The sequence below is a fragment of the Myiozetetes cayanensis genome, unplaced genomic scaffold (genome assembly GCF_022539395.1).
Source record: "Myiozetetes cayanensis isolate MyiCay16 unplaced genomic scaffold, myiCay2020 scf15, whole genome shotgun sequence".
Taxonomy (NCBI): Eukaryota; Metazoa; Chordata; class Aves; order Passeriformes; family Tyrannidae; genus Myiozetetes; species Myiozetetes cayanensis.
The window spans coordinates 1,166,706-1,182,859 of record NW_026087159.1 but is presented as its reverse complement, the minus strand read 5'-3'; the positions used below and the strand labels follow the sequence as shown (position 1 = coordinate 1,182,859).

Genomic DNA, 16,154 nt, shown 5'->3' with positions numbered 1-16,154 from the left:
TTCTTAAAAACTCCAGAAAACAGCTAATGAGACAGTTTCTATTTTAACTGCTCATGGAAAAAGAAAAAGATCACTTCAAGGAAACTCATGTAGAGTTTCCAGCCCCAGCTGCAGGACTCCCAGCTCAAGTGCAGTCAGAGAGATGCTCACCCTCCCACACGAAAAAACCTGACCCAGACAGCAGGTTTGTGCCCTGGACCACAATCTAACGGAGTTCTAGTGACAGGATGATATTATTCATGAGCCACCCTCTCCAGTACCTTGAAACCATAACGAAGCAGCCCCCAAAGTGGTTTTATTGAAATAACAGCAGCCGTTCTACAAACTGAATAGAGAAAAACTGCAGTGAAGACTTCATAAAGCCATTTTCTAACATTTTTGAGGACAACCTAAATGAAGGGTAGGAGAAATGAAAAACTATCAAATGATTCAACTACTCTTTCACCTTCATTCCATATTAACAGTTTGCTGAACTACTGCTTTAAATGAAGTAACAGATTTCAGCTTCTCTCCACACAGCAAACTACTGCTTCAGACCCCAAAACTTCCTTCCTCAAAACTTCCTTGAGAATCTGTTCCATAAATAAGTCCCAACTGTCTTCTTAGGATACACTGAAGATAAAGACTTGTACATTAACAGGAGATAAAACTCTTTTTTGTAAATGTCACTTCATCCCACGGCATTGTTTGAAGGACTGAGCCTTTGATGCCCATCCCTCTGTGACATGCAGGTTTTTTCCTCTGCCCTCACAGCAGGCAGGGGCACCACGCTGATTTCCACATTTCCTACTCCAATACAAGAAGAAAAACACTTTCTCCTAAGTTAACATAAAATGGACAGTAATTAAATATCAGCTCTTGAAGGATGCACTTAGGGCACAGTTTGCACCAGCCCTTCCGTGCATCCCAGACACACCACCTCATCTTTCTCAGGCACAGCAGTAACCCAAATGTAACCCATATATTCCCATTCCCCCAAGGTGGAAAGTACCTACAAACACTTAAAAAGGTCGAGGCTTCACTTACAGCTCCTTCACAAGTTACTTATGTATAAGAGTAGTTGTAGCTGGCTTTGCCAAGAGGTCAAAAAAATACACTCCACACTGGGAAATGCAGTGTGCCTAATTTAACTACCTGTTTATTATGTGAAAATGACCATGTAAACTGAGCTGACACAAACCAAATGGGTGATGAAAATAACAGCACATTTCAAGGAGTGGAAACACAGATGGCTCAGCCGAGTCTGCAGGAAGTTACTAATCATCACTCTGTAATACCCCCTCCAGACAGAGCTGGGAGCTCTGCAGCCAGAGCAGCGACTTCTTGAGACCCATCCATCTAAGCAACGACAACTCCTTCACTTTAACTTGACAGAAGACTAAAGAGGAAGTAAAAATGAATGCCATGCATGGCTGAATCATGCTGCATTTGCTGATGTGGAGCCTGTTACTAAAATGACTTTATCTGAAGAAAACAACTGAGTTGGACATGTTAGAAAACAAGGGAGCAACATAAGAATGAGAAGTGAGGGGGTTTTAATTATAATAATGTAGGCAGATTAACATAAGCATCTGCATATCTATGCTGTAGGAAGAATGGGCAAGATCAGACACAGGGAGTATCAAGGACTGGACAAGAAGACATTCAGAATAAATGGTTTTGGTGATTACACTACAGATAGAGAGGAAGGAAGGAAGCAAAGAAGTAAAAGCAAGATGTAAAAAGTCCTTCCTGCCTCACTGTCAGCATCCACTCTACTGGAAGGGATGGATCCAGCCCTACCATGCTGCAAACTCTCCTCAGCCTCTGTCCTGGCCCTTGGTCCTTCTCTGTGGAGAAACCTCCACCAAGCACGGACAGCCAGGGGCAGGAACAGATTCAGCTTTACACACAAACTCTGTGGGCCAAAACTCTCAGAACCACGGCAGATTCTATGCAAGTAAGATCATAAACATGAATTGATGTTTATGGTCTCACTTAGCCAGTAGAGAAGAGGTTAATAACCTTGCAACTTTTATTCCAGTCTATCATCCACCACTCAGAAGTCTGGAAGAAAAACCTCTGTTCTGGGACAAGTATTAAAGGTATAAATAGGTATAGATAGAGCTAATAGGTATAAATAAATAGGTATAAGTAGGTATAAATAAAGCTAATGGGGGCTTCTTATCCTGGGTGCTCCATCAAGTTTACAATAGCTCAAATCCCCACTGCGTTCCCAAGTGGCTCTTTCCACACCTTTCCTTACTCAGAAACTCCCTCAAATTTTACACTGTTCTTTCTGCATAAACAAGGTACACCACCCCCCCTCAGGAGCTCTGACTCTGAGTGACAAGGCCATGGGGCACCAGTGGAGCTGTCCTGCCGTGGGATGGCGTCAGGGCTGCCCCATCCGCAGGGACCCGTCTCGTCCGGGCCCTCAGTGACACCGGGATGCTCTGGAGATGGGCATTCTCTCCCGCCTCCAAGCTGCTCCCAAAACTCCCTGTCAGCTGCTCCAGGCACATTGTCTGGGGCTTTTGGTGCTGGGTCACACGCAGGTTTTCACAGGCTCCCAAGGTCAGAGAGGCCTCGGCTGAAAGACACCCCCCAAGTCAATCCTCTCCTGTAACCCGTGTGTTAAACACAGTGGGACGTACCCTCCTCATCCCTTCAGACTCCAAACGACCTCCAACAGCCTAGAAATTCAACTTAAAGATCTTTTATTCAACATATCTGTGAGACACAGAATTTTGTCCATGATATGACTTTAATGTGCACACCCTGCACAGTGCATCCTAAAATATTTCCCAACTTAAAGCAACAAGGCAGTCTGTGTAATCTGATGTCCTATTTGCAAACTCGCACAGAGTGGGAAAGTAATATGGAATATTCTGGATTTCAGAGAAGAAATTATCAAAGCAAGGTGGCTCCTGTGCTTTCCTATCAGTAATAACATCAACACCGAATCCATGAAATCCCTGAGTTGAGAACATTATGGAGATATGAAAAATTAAAGCTCTTCCCTGTGTTACCCCTGTGAACATCAAGACCACCGAGGCCCTCGATTGCACTGCACAGGTTCTGCAGTGTCAGACCAGGACAGACATCACTACACTCCTAGAAATAATCTTTTTTAATTCTTCATTTCCTTTTAACATATTCTACAACTTTATACTCTCCTAAACACTTCACCAGGTCTGGTTATTATGGAGTTACAATATATTTAGACTGGACTTTGACAGTAATCTTCAAACTCCTAAGCCTGTTGAATATTTAAGCAATTACTTTTATGAATACAGTCCATGAATATAGCTTTATTATGAAAATCAACTTACCTTTAGCATACAGCAATTAATAAAAAATTAAAACACTCATCAGGATAGCACAAGATTTAATTTAAACTCTATTAATAAATTAATGAAGTGAAATTAAATACTACGCATTAAATTATGTTTAGGGCTTGTTTATGATTTCACATATTTCCATGCTACTTTTTTTCATATTATGTTACTGAAAGCAGATTATTGAAGTACAATCCACTGTGGCAACGTGGACTTATCTGCTTTTCAAGAGTGTTTCTTCTCTAATTTGTACAAGCATTTCTCTATCTCCCAGCATACATTAATGGTGTTACAATACAACACACATTAGCCACGCTGCTCATATCCCACGAGAACTAAAACACACACATTTCAAAGGAAGAAATGCTGCTACAGGGCTCTGAGACAATAGTTCATTTTCTCAGGTGTTTTTTTTTTTCTTTTACTAAAATAACACATTTAATGGAATTTCCTGTAAGGAAATTACAATTAATGAAGAACTAAATTACAAATCCATTAGATTTCAGTCACTGCAGCAACAAAACAGAGTTTTCACGAACACTCGAAAAATCCAATAATGTAACCTCTGGTAAAGCCTGAAAAAGCCCTGAAGGACAAGGCAGTTAGATCAATATTAGTTTATTTTAACTGCTGTGCAGTATGAAGAGATGAGGCTGATCATCTGATGGATTTTATTACCTGTCGGAGAGATAAGTCCTGGTGATAAGAGGCCTGGGACTCCGTGGGGCAGGAGACGGGCATTTTCTTGTATGGCAACTCCTAGGGAACGCTTGGGGGGTCTTCCAGGGCGGGAGCTGATGAAATAAGAGCATAAACGAAAACTCGTTTTCTTTCTGAAATATTCGCTTACTACACAATGGCATCGATTTGTATAAAATACATGAACCATCAGTGATACAAAAAAAAAAACAAAAACTATGAATTCTTGCCTAAGAAAATAGAAAGATAATTTGATTAAACACAGAAGAATTGCACAGATTTCCCAGAGCTAACAGTAAGCTTTTCCATTACCCAGGGCTTCCCTGACCTTACAGGTGGCTGGAGGAGAGGAGTCACAGCAGTAACTGCTCCAAGATCTGGGCCATGCACCTGCACCACGGGAAACTAAAAGTTGTGATGCTGAAAGATGAGAAATTGGAACCCTGAATGCAACATCATCTCAAACCTTGCCTTGGGAATGATGGCAGGTAACTGCCCACTTCTGAAGGGGCAGTGATAATTTAGCACCGAGCTGTGCCAGAACTGACTATTTATCTTCACAGATTATGACTGGTGGTTTTCATTATTACACTTTAAATGAAGAATGTCAACCCAACCTGGCAAAACAACTCACCATTCCTCGACCAGTTTATGAATAATGGTTGCAGATTTTAATCCAAAATGTTAAAGGTCCATTTACAGACTGGTTCCACTGAACTCTTGTTTTCTACTACCACATTTATCCCTTACATCGGTGTGTACATGTAAATCCTGCACAGCTGCCACCATAATACAGATTTACAGGCAAAAAACCCATTTGAATCGACTCTTCCCCAAGCCAGCTAATAAAAATGCAACCTCCTCATGTTTGGAAAAGCATTGCTGCTTCTCTTTGGTCAAAACAGATTTTACTCTGTTGAATAATAGAGCTTTTGACAACATGGAGTGAAACACTGTATAAAATAACTAAGCTGCAACGATGAATGAGGTTTGAATAGAAAGCATTTCCAAAATGACTTCTAGTTCACAAAGAAATTTAAGTTAAACTTCGCTCGATCAACTTACAGTGGCAAAGCCCTCCATCAACGTACAACAAACTCTGCATTTAAATGAAGACAACTTCCAGCAGCACCACACAGAGGTACCATTAACCTGTTCATTTTTCACACCGTGCTACTGTTATTTTGTTTTACTGTACATCAAAGTAGCACAAAATCATTTTTTGGGGTTTATTATTTTATCTCTATAAAACCATTCCCCCCTTCTTCTTTTATCTGCAGGTTTGTCCATTCTGTATTTCATTTTATTCGGTACTTTTTCCATTTTTCTTTTTGATGCTTCTCAGTTGTTTATCATCCTATGATGGCTGTGCAGTAAAGCTGGTTACAAGAGCCTCGACTCGCTGGGTTATAATAAAGTAAACCTAAAATAAGAGCAGTTGATTTCCACGGGAAGTCTGATGCACGTGTGCATTTTCTATTAAAGTCACCTGCTGAAATCATCCCCTGCACAACAGCATTGTCTAACAGACAGTATTAGGCTGGTAGGTGGGGGTTTTAAACAAACAAGTGTCGTTGTTCTTTTGAATTACAGAAGCCTGTGCTTATCCACAGGCATGTTTAAGTGCTTAGTTGGCACTTATTGTCTCTGGAAAAAAAAAAAAACAACAAAACAAAACAACTGCAAAACAGCTAAAATTAGCAGCTTTCTCCAACAGAAGAAAAAAACCACCAAAACAAAACTACAAAACATTCTCTGCTCAAGCTCAAATACTAACAAATCTTTTGCAGAAAACTCCATATGTTGATATTAATCTCAGAAAAAAAAAAACAAAAAAACAAAAACAAAATTCAACAAACAGCTTTAAAATATTTTATGAAGAGTTTATTTTATTTATCACCTGTGTTTTCAGAGGACGGGGAGGGGAGACAGTGGAGTTTCACACAGCTGGTTATGCAGTTTTTGTCCTGACAACAGTTCGTGTGGATGGCTCTGCTGACTATGAGCTGACAACTGGTAGCCCACAGGTTCACCAGAGCAGATCTTAAGGTGTTTCTCAGCATTATACTAGGAGCAGAAAAAAGAAGAGTGTACTTCTAACCTATTCAAACCCTTTTAGTGACTATTACTATAAAGTAGCAACTCCTAGGGGCCGGATTCCGAGCTTACTTCTACAGCTGCAGTTGCAATAATTGGAATGGAACTGTTCCCAGCTGAAACAGTTCAAATAAAATCCAAAGTCCTTTGTCTCTAATTTAATCTTAGCTTTTAAATGAAAAACTCCAGGTTGGCTGCTGCTTACAGATGACTTTCCTACATCTGCAGAGGACCCTGTGGGTCTTTAGCTCTGCGTTCTGCAGTTTACATGAGAACACCTTCACTGCCCTGTGGCTCATTCTGACCCAAGGAAACAAAGCCAAGAGCTCCCAGCACTGCAGAGATACCCTGCACTTCCAGATGGATTCCCTGGAGATCACCAGAGACATGTAAAGCAAGACATTTAGCTTGGGAGGACACCAGAACTCACAGAAAGCACCTCAGCTCCACATCTGAATCCAGACAATTCCAGTTTTGGCCAGAAACAAATTTTCTGGCATTTCTGTTCAAACGTGAAACCGGAAATTTCATAGAAACAGGATACAAATGTCTGCATGAAATCTTATTTTTTAGTAAGAGATGCACAGAGGAAAGAAATTATTAGTAGCTTACAAGTTTTTGTCGGATTTACTTTGTGTTGTGGATGCGCTGATGTGAGGGCCAGGGCTGGCACCACCAAGCAATGGAATTTCACTGCTCTGTCTCAACTCCCCCAAATATCCCCTCTTGTCATCTTATGAGGTCTAGGATTCCAACAGATTTCACATTTACTATTTAAAACACATCTAACCCCCACAATTGAGAGAAAATTGCTAATACAAGCACTGAACAGCAATGCCAAGGCAAGCAGAGTTATCATTTAGGGAGAGTAAGACATAATTTGTGATTATGTAAGTATTAGCATATAAATGCTAATAGTATTAGCATATAAATATTAACTTTATTTAATATTATTTCCCATCATCTTTTGTCACCCTCCTCCTTTATTGCATTTTCTTTTTCCCCTTTTCCTTTATCTCATTCAAGAAAGTCACACCTTTCAAGAAGTGTAGAAAAATCTTTTCCTCACTGGTAACAAAGGAAGGATAAACAGGAACAATCAGCTTCAAACAATTTTAGCTGTGTTTCTTTGAGGGTCTAAAATCTCTGCACAAATTTTATATTTGCCATCAATAGGAATGATGTGAATGGAAAATTATCCAAATCTAAATTAGATGCTAATGCAGTTAGAAACTGCTGGTTTCTAGATATCTCTTAAAAACATTTTTAAATATGGAAGTTATGGTCCCAACCGAAGACCATGGAAACTAAAACAGAAGTAAAACACTGTTTCTCATTTAAAACTTCAGGAATCTTATTCTTTTTACTAAATAAAGTCAGCTCAAAGTCTCTACTGATTAAAATTCTATTAGTATCTCTCAAAAACAACCTCTTAAAACTCCTTGGGTAATCAATGACTTGGAAGTGAAGATGACTGGAGGTTCTGGGGTTTTACCTGCATTTATATGGTATCTATAGTCATTCTTCCCATCCTTTCCACCCCACCCCCGAAAAATCACTAACTCTTGAAAGAGAAAAATGAACTAATCTGAATGTTGTTCATTTTTTTAATTTTGTTTGAAATCAAATTTGCCAGAAAATAAATTACATTGTAAGCAGTCTGTCTGACAGTTAAAATTTATATAGTAAAATGCTGTGAAATTGTTCATTAATGTCTGTTTTCTTCTTTATTTTCCTCTCCTGTTGAGAGCTAATTTTATTATTTTTCCTCTCAAAGTTTTATATATTCCCTAGATATCCCAGAGATTTTTAATTTGAATCAAAACATGAAATTAGGTTATTTTTGTGATTTTCTTAAAATTACTGATCAGCTCCATCTTTTGTAATTCTATTTTATGCTCATTATAGACAACAATATTTCATAAAATCCACAAATTCATCAACGCTTCATGAAACGTAATTAATCAGTAAAAACACAGAGCACATCACTGTTGATGTATGATAGTGCTCTACTTTTGTGCTCTTAAATATACGAGATTTACTAGAATCAGAAGAGAATTTGCATATTAATCAAGACAAATAAACATGTGGTGATTTAACTAGGAAACTGTTATTTGGATGACAATTTAATCAGCACAGGTTGAAAGGTCCATCACTGCAGCATCCTGTTTCTGCTAAAATATTGATTGCACTGCTGATTTCAGTAATGCTTTATTTTACAGGGCACAAATAACCATGTAATTACTCTTTAATTGAATGGTAATTGCTTGCTGGCAATTATTTGTTAAGTTTTGGAGTGTAATTACTAGGTTATTTGTGTTTTGTGAAATAAAATGTTATGTATTAGTAGCCCAAAATATTATCTGTATGAATGGTCTGACAAAACTAGAAAAGTAAGTTATGATGGTATGAGTGCGACAAATAACACTATTGGACTAAAACTATAATTAAAAGGATCAGATGAACCTTTGAAAGCTTCCCCTTTACAAAATTAACATTAGATGTAACATTTGTGAGATAAATGGAGGAATACTGTACCACAGAAGCCTGATTTCCTCTGGGGTCTAGTCCACCATTTAACATAATTTATCCTGATGTTTTGCTTTTCATTCTCTGAGCTTCTTTAGAGGAACTGAAATAGTACCCTACCCTCTTGAGAGCAAAGAATAAACCAAGTAGAAATATATTTCAACAGTACTTCATATTCCTGCAAGTGAAGTGGATCCCACCAGCACATTATCTTAGCAGCCTATAAACTCTGCAGCCTTGGCAGCTCGGGAGATAACAAGGGAAAGCTTTCTGTTTTGCAGTGTCAATGAGATATGACACTTTCTGTGATATGTTTATTCCAAGTTGTGATAGATGAGGTACCCGATACTTTGATCGTTAAAATCTGAATTTTACTTCTACACTTTTCATTTTTGTCATCAACTATTTATGTATTGGCAGGAGCAGCCTGGCCAGGACTGCTGATTTTGTTGTGGGGTTTTTTGGTTTTTTTTTTCAAAAGATACCCTCAGTTAATAAATTAATTATTGATTTCATGAGGCTTAAGCTATTTGGTATAAAAATATGCTAGGCTTGTGATTTAGGAAGCTCTCATATGTATCACAGATTTCTTCAGTAGCAACATGTTTTATTAGGCTTAAAGGAGAAATACACAAGTTATATATGACCTGCTGTGTAAACTGCCCTGATAATAGTGGCAGTAACTGGTGCAAGTGCTCAGAAAAAAAACCCCACAACAAAAACAACACTCAAAAATCCCAACCACTCCCTCACCCCAATCTTAGTTACGTTCCTGAAACTGCAACAGGAACCACAAATTAAAATTTTTCCACTCTCCAACAATCGTTAAATACCCCCTAGTGATTGTGAAAGGAACTTTTTGAAGCCTTTACCAGTAAAATGTAACATCTTGATGAGTTAAAATTCTTTCCCATTATCTTCAGATTTTTAGTTGTAGCACAGACTTAAAATAATCTCCTTGCTTTGGCATTTATTACAACATTTCAAAGATGCCAATGGTAGTTAAACTCTACTTGACCTCTCAGTGTTTAAGAAGAGAAGCAAACCCTGACCTCGCAGCAACCTGATTCTGTCTCCTCTCCGTGCTGGCAAACTGATCACTTGTCTAACCATGGCAGGACATCGGATCACCGGCCACATCAAAGGCAACAGGAGCCAATTCAGCAGCAGGAAAAAAGTCATCCATGCAAAATGGGCAATTAACATTAATCATACATGAAGTTCTTGGAGCCCACAACGAGAACCTGGCCCCTATGGCAACTCTCCAAGCAGTGCCCACACGGCAGGGCCACAGACAGGGCTCACCTTCCACTGGCTCACGGCAGCGGACAGGAGGAAATCGTGGGGAAAAGCTCTGACACTCCAACACGAAACCATCCCACTCCATTGTCCCGGGATTTCAGCGAGGAAGGTCCCCAACACCAGCCTCAGTGAAAGCACCAGAGGAGTTTTGTTCCTCAAGCATCACAAATCTGAACTTTGTCATTACAAATCGGTGTTAAAGAAAAAGAAAAAAAAAGAATCTGTAATAGCACTGAACTCTTCAGAGCAGGACTAAAGTGGAATATTACATCTTTATAACTTTACCAGATGTCTTACAGATTTATCTTACAGATAAATTATAGCCCACAGGACCTTTTGGTTATTTACTGATTTAGTTACTTATTTAAAACTTGAGTTGGGGTAACAGTCAGAAAAATTACCTGAATTCCTACTATTCGATTTCCACTGTAGTCTAACTGCAATAGAGAACAAGTTGCAACAGAGAACAAGTGATTTGTTCTTACTAACTGCCTAATTCTGAAGTCAGGCATTTCAAAATAAGTTAAAAGCCAAAAGGGATTCTTGGTTCATTAAGATTTAGAAGCTGAAATAACTCTTTCTCAGAGTTATCACTGTGCCTGCAGAGAGAAAAGTACCTCAACATTCCTGGTTTTACTTTTTAATTGTCAAATAACACTTGTCACAGGAAAAAGGGGAATAAATCACCAAATTTCAGCACTGTGGTGGATTCATGGCTGCAGCCTAGATGGAAGGTGAGCCACGTAACACTCTGAGCCAGCTCCATTTGGGGATATGTTAGTAATGAAACTGGAAGTGTGACTACAGCACATGTCCATATACACACAGTAATTTAATATAACTGCATTAAATTAGTAACTGCAGCAGTGAAGGTGCAGTGGCACAGATAAAATACAGTCCATTTAGCAACCTGAGATCATACCCAGTGGGACAGAGTTCCTGCTGCTGTGTCTTTACTGCTATTGTTACCCCCTGTATCTCGATCAAACCCAGCAGGAGGGGGCCTGTCCGTGCTGGAATGATGCCACTAACTACACACCCAGACCACAAATTCAAATTACAGATTTGTTATCCAAACAATGCTCATCCACAATGTCCAGCTAAACCAAATGTGAAAGTGCAGAGATATTGCCAAGTGTACAATGAGCCCTACAAACCTTGGCTCAGCTGCTCAGGTAGCTCTACTTGGATTCTGCATCCAGTCCAAGCTGGGACTGAATCCTGGACTGTCTCCTGGGAAAAGGGTCAAGTGAGGACCTCACAGTGACAATGAGCAGTTTCAATCTCACCTGTGCTGAAAATCCTTGAATGACAAAATCTGCATAAAATCTGTATTTTCTCCAAAGACAAAAAAATAAGTACTAACTGGAAATGGAATGAGAAAGGGCATGAGGAAACTCACTTCACTGAGGTAGCTGAACATCACAAGCACTGCAGTGCACAGTCCAACTCACTGCAAAGATATGCCATTAGGCTGAAAGAGCTTTAATCCAAGTTAGTTTAGCACCAATTTTTCCAGGCTTTATTTCAGTTTCCACATAAATACTTCTACAAATATTTGCATGGATACTTTCCAAGCAGGGAATCCCCATCTATTCCAAATACTCATGATATGTCATGTCTCTGAATTGCATCATGCCCCTAAAAGTTCTACTTTTGACCTGTATGTGAATTCGATGCCAGTTTAGAGGAACTTTATTATAATGAGAGGTTTCTGAAATACTGCTGTTTACCACTGAGCTGTACCTCAGCAAGACTCAATTCAATGAAACTTGTAAAAAATGTGGCTGTTTAAGCCTCTTATCTATGGACAGAAACTCACTGGCAAGACTTGATGTATTTCCAGCCCCGTGTATCACACAACCCACCGGAGCTGATCCTAATTCCCTGACAGGGGAGCACTGTGCTGTGGGGGTACAATGCTGTCAGAGCAATTTGCTGTCTGATGCAATGGGAAACTACTCTTGTCTTAACTGTTTTCAGTCTCTGCATCCCAAGTTTGAGTGCCTTCGCAATCTCGGCAAAGACTCTTCAAAGTTTGAAAACAAATTCATCTTTCAAAGAATAACAAATGGAAGAACACAGAACAGTCCTCTGTACCACCTTTGCACCCATATCCATGTTGAAAAGAGGAATTGTTCTCAGCAATCCAAAAGAGCCTCTATGATTAGGTGATTGTATCCAGGAATAAACATCTGAGGGTTAAACTTCACTACACTGAAAATACCCTTAATTTGCTGATGGTCCTGGAACAGCATGAAATTAAGCAGACAGTAAATATAAGGAAATAGCTCCACTGCTCCACCTTTACCTTTCCAGATTTTTAGACTATATTTCACTTGATATCTACAGCAACAGATGAGGTTTTTACTTCTACTGGAGATGTACAGAAAGGGAAGGGTTTTTAGGAAGGAACCTTCAGGACCATGAAAATATAAGAGGGCAGGAGGATAATTTTTTGCAAAATTAACATCTAATATCTCTCATATACAATTAGGAAAAACTGGAAGAAGCCAACTACAGAAAAAGTCAAAATCAGTTCAGGGTATTGAAAAGGGGCCTGAGTTACTCAGAAATTCAGAGATTTCCTGAACTAAAGTCTGTCCTGGAGTAGATGGTTCAGCAGACAACTCATACCTGCTGTTGATCTTTAGAAGATTTCCCTTCAGACCCAAAGGTTTGACCCTCCCAAAAATTACGTGTATGTGAAACTTACTGCATCCTCCACGTGTGGGCAAACACAGCCTTGCCCTGGACTTGCACAGCACCACAGTCACACATCACACGCACTCCCTGCTCCTTACTAAAGATGTTGTTTTAAAAGCTGTTGAAAAAGACTGAAAGAATTCAAGTAAAAGAGTGTTTGTAACCAGATTTCCTGGAGATAAATGAAAGACATACGTTTCCATGGCTGCCAGCCTACTAAATTTTGCAAGCATAAATATTTACCTAGGACTGGGGGGTGGGGGAAATCAGGAAAAAACCACCATCTAGACCCTTCAAAGTTTAAATGCTGTAACACAGAGGTCATTATTTATAAATAGAAATAGAGAACACATCTTTTCTATGTATATTTTCATCCCCTCCATATGCCTTCTATTATTACCATTCATACCCCAGAAAATAATTTCTCTGTCACTTGCTCACCCTGTATGTATTCATTTTCTTTAGGCTTTCTTGTGGTTATTGATTTCCTGCTTTGCTGAAGTGGCTTTGTTTCTTTCGCAGCAGGCTATCCATTTTAAAACAACACTTGTTCAACAAATAAAAAAAAATCATATTCTAAAATTAAATTAGTTTTATCTTCATTTATTTTTATCTGAGTTAAATGCGAGTGACACATTTCCCCTAAAAAAAATAAGGAAATACTTCATGCCTCCCAGCATGCAAACTAGTAAATAAGTACATTTTTTCTTTGCTAATAAGATGTATTTATTTTTATGATTGGAAACATGAAAGAAAAAGTGTAGTATAAATAAAGCCTCTTTTGTACTCTTATGTTGTAATCACTGCTGTGGCCAGTGTTTTAACATCAACAAAAGAGGATGATCTGGTCCAGAGACAAATTCATTTAAGTCCCATCTTGCTACCTTCAAAATAGGTAAAATAATCCTTTTTTTCCTTCAATGCAAGTGGGATCATGAATTAGTTTGCTGTCCTCTTCATTGGCCAGTCTGAGATACACAGACTTTATACAACAATTAATAACTCCCCTTTAATCAACTGCAAACCAAGGGAAACAGCATTTTTGCAGCAGGTGATACTCCTGACATGGTGCAACATCTCTTTTCAGTGCTGTTTGTTCCACCAGTGCCAGTTCCAGAGTTCTGGACTTGTTTGCTCCCTCAATCTCCACAGTGCTCATTAACTGACTCAAGAGAACAGGGGAAAAAGGTAGGGAAGTGCAGAGACACTGTATGAAGGCAGAACTCGTCAGGTTTCTTGCTAAAAGCACATTGCCAAGTGCCAATTATTAGGTCACCAAAAGCTCCTCTATATTTTCTTTCTCCACATGCTGTAACAGTTCCTCCTTGAACAGCAGGAATTTGCTGTTCCAGCATCATCTTCCTTACCATTATGCCATAAATCAAAAACCTTGCATACTCCTGCTCCTGCACGAGAATTCTTTTCAAAAGTTAATGAGCTTTATGTTCTTCATCCAGTTATTGAGGAAAAAATTCTAAAATACCTCCAACATCCAATGTCTTATTCTATTTAGGGAAGAAAACTTTCCTGGGGGAAAATGTTCCCAAACAGGAGACAGAGGATTCTTCAAATGAGGTGGGCAGAGATGTGGGAGTTCATCTGTCATGGCCAAACTGACAGAAAAACAAATACCAGGACAGCTGAAGATCTGGGTGCACCTTTACATTGGGATGGCACAGGAACGATCTCAAACTAATTTTGTAGGTGCATGACAAATGAAAACCACTGAGAACTTTTTTTTTTTAGGCTACAGCCATGGAAGGAGAGAAGAGAAACAATGGTAAGCCCCCAGAGAGCTGCGTAAAGCAATATACTGCACACTGCCACCCACGTGGAAAGGCTGCACACCCCGCATTCGTTTGCATGAAATAATCGGGTATCACCTGTCAGGTAACTCGGGATCACAGGAAACATGTACTGACCCTCTGGAAACTCAATACACAACAGTGCAACACCAGAAGTTGTTGCATATCTGTTATCTAGGAAAAAGCAACTTATATTGAGACACAATCCCATGTCGAGGGGCCAGGAAGACAGGGCAGGGCCGTGACCAAGAGGAAAGGGTCAGGGCTGTGAATCCTCCACTGGATCTGCTCTTTCCAGTCACACTATTTGCAGAGGAGCGAAGGATCTGACTTCAAACAGCTCTCCATGTTGTACGAGGCTTAACTGACCAGGCAGAAAATGATGCTATTCTGACATGAAAACATCTGATAATGAAGTTACAGCAAGTCAGTTCATTAAGATGAGGAATTTTTTGTCGAGCACAGACACGCAAGAAAACAGACATCCACTGAAGGAAGTGCTTTCCATCATCACGTGCTCCATATCCCTGCAACATGACAGATGACAGCAATCCCTGTTAGATATTTACCACCTTTTTAAACTGTCAGCAATCTTCAAACCAAAGTGGTGAGCTCCAGAACTGTGTCATTTATCCTTGCAGCAAATACATAACAGCAATAATAATAATCTAATATACAGTAATTTCATCTGTAGAGTTCAAAGTATTTTCTAGAGATCAATGTCATTATAGACAGGGAAATACAGAGCTAACAAGGTGGAAATCACCCTGAACTGTAGGGAGAAGTTGTAATCCTGAATCCCCAGCGTTTGCCGCTTTGTCATGAAATCCAAGTGATCATATTTAGCGTATTTGTACACTACCCTGGAGCTCGGATCTCTCACACGCTCCAAAAGAATTCTGCAAAGATGGTACTTTAGAAACATTTACAGATGGGCAAACTGCAGTGCCCAGAGAACCCTGTCCTACTCCTCTGCTTAGTAACGGGTGGAGAGTTTAAGAAACCCCACATATGAAAAACAGAAAGTGCTGTCTAAGTCTGCAGACTCAACTTTTAAAAGGAAATAGGTTTTCAAAAAGACTGCAGGATATAGGAAATGAAAAGAAAAAATGTTTTCCTTCAGTTTCCTGTTTAGATGTATGGACAGATCTGACTTCAAATAGATGAGCCACACAGAAGTTTAGTTTATAAGGGTCAGATGGTAACAGTTTCTGTTTAATCCTTGATTTACATTAACTTACAGGAAAATTAATGATTTTAAACAGGCATCAAAGTGAGGCTGGTTTGGTTTGGTTTTGTTTTTTTTTCATTTCTCCAACTTCGCTGGAGGAACAATTGTTTCCTTTATCTGTCTTCCAGAAAGTTAGTGATTGTGTTTAAGTTAAACTACTCATTTAGCCTTCAGGCACAGCATATTATGAGTTGTTTTTCAGTGAACATTAGCCCCTTACGAGTGCAAACTCTTTGACAGCTCTCTCAGATTCTTGCGCTTACTGGAGCATTTCACAAAAACCACTCTTCACAACTGCACACATTATAATTTACACATTAAAACAGCAGGTTTTCACCTTAGGTCTGTTGCCAAGAATAATCTTTCAAAACTCTTTTATCTTTTTGTAAGAACATAATTATAAATGTGCAATTAACAGCCAAAAAAAAAAAGGTCTTAAGAAAACTCTTAGAGCAATATTGCCAG

General features: G+C 39.2%; 1 protein-coding gene across 5 annotated transcripts in view; it reads right to left on the bottom strand.

The window, feature by feature from the left end:
- The window catches only part of DACH2 (dachshund family transcription factor 2), a 243,779-nt gene that overhangs the window by 120,341 nt on the left and 107,284 nt on the right, over positions 1-16,154 (bottom strand). For all 5 annotated transcript variants that reach the window (XM_050310301.1, XM_050310302.1, XM_050310305.1 and 2 more), the window contains exon 2: positions 3,999-4,114. In XM_050310301.1, coding sequence (XP_050166258.1) covers positions 3,999-4,114 — 116 coding nt within the window. The remainder of the gene's footprint in view (positions 1-3,998; positions 4,115-16,154) is intronic.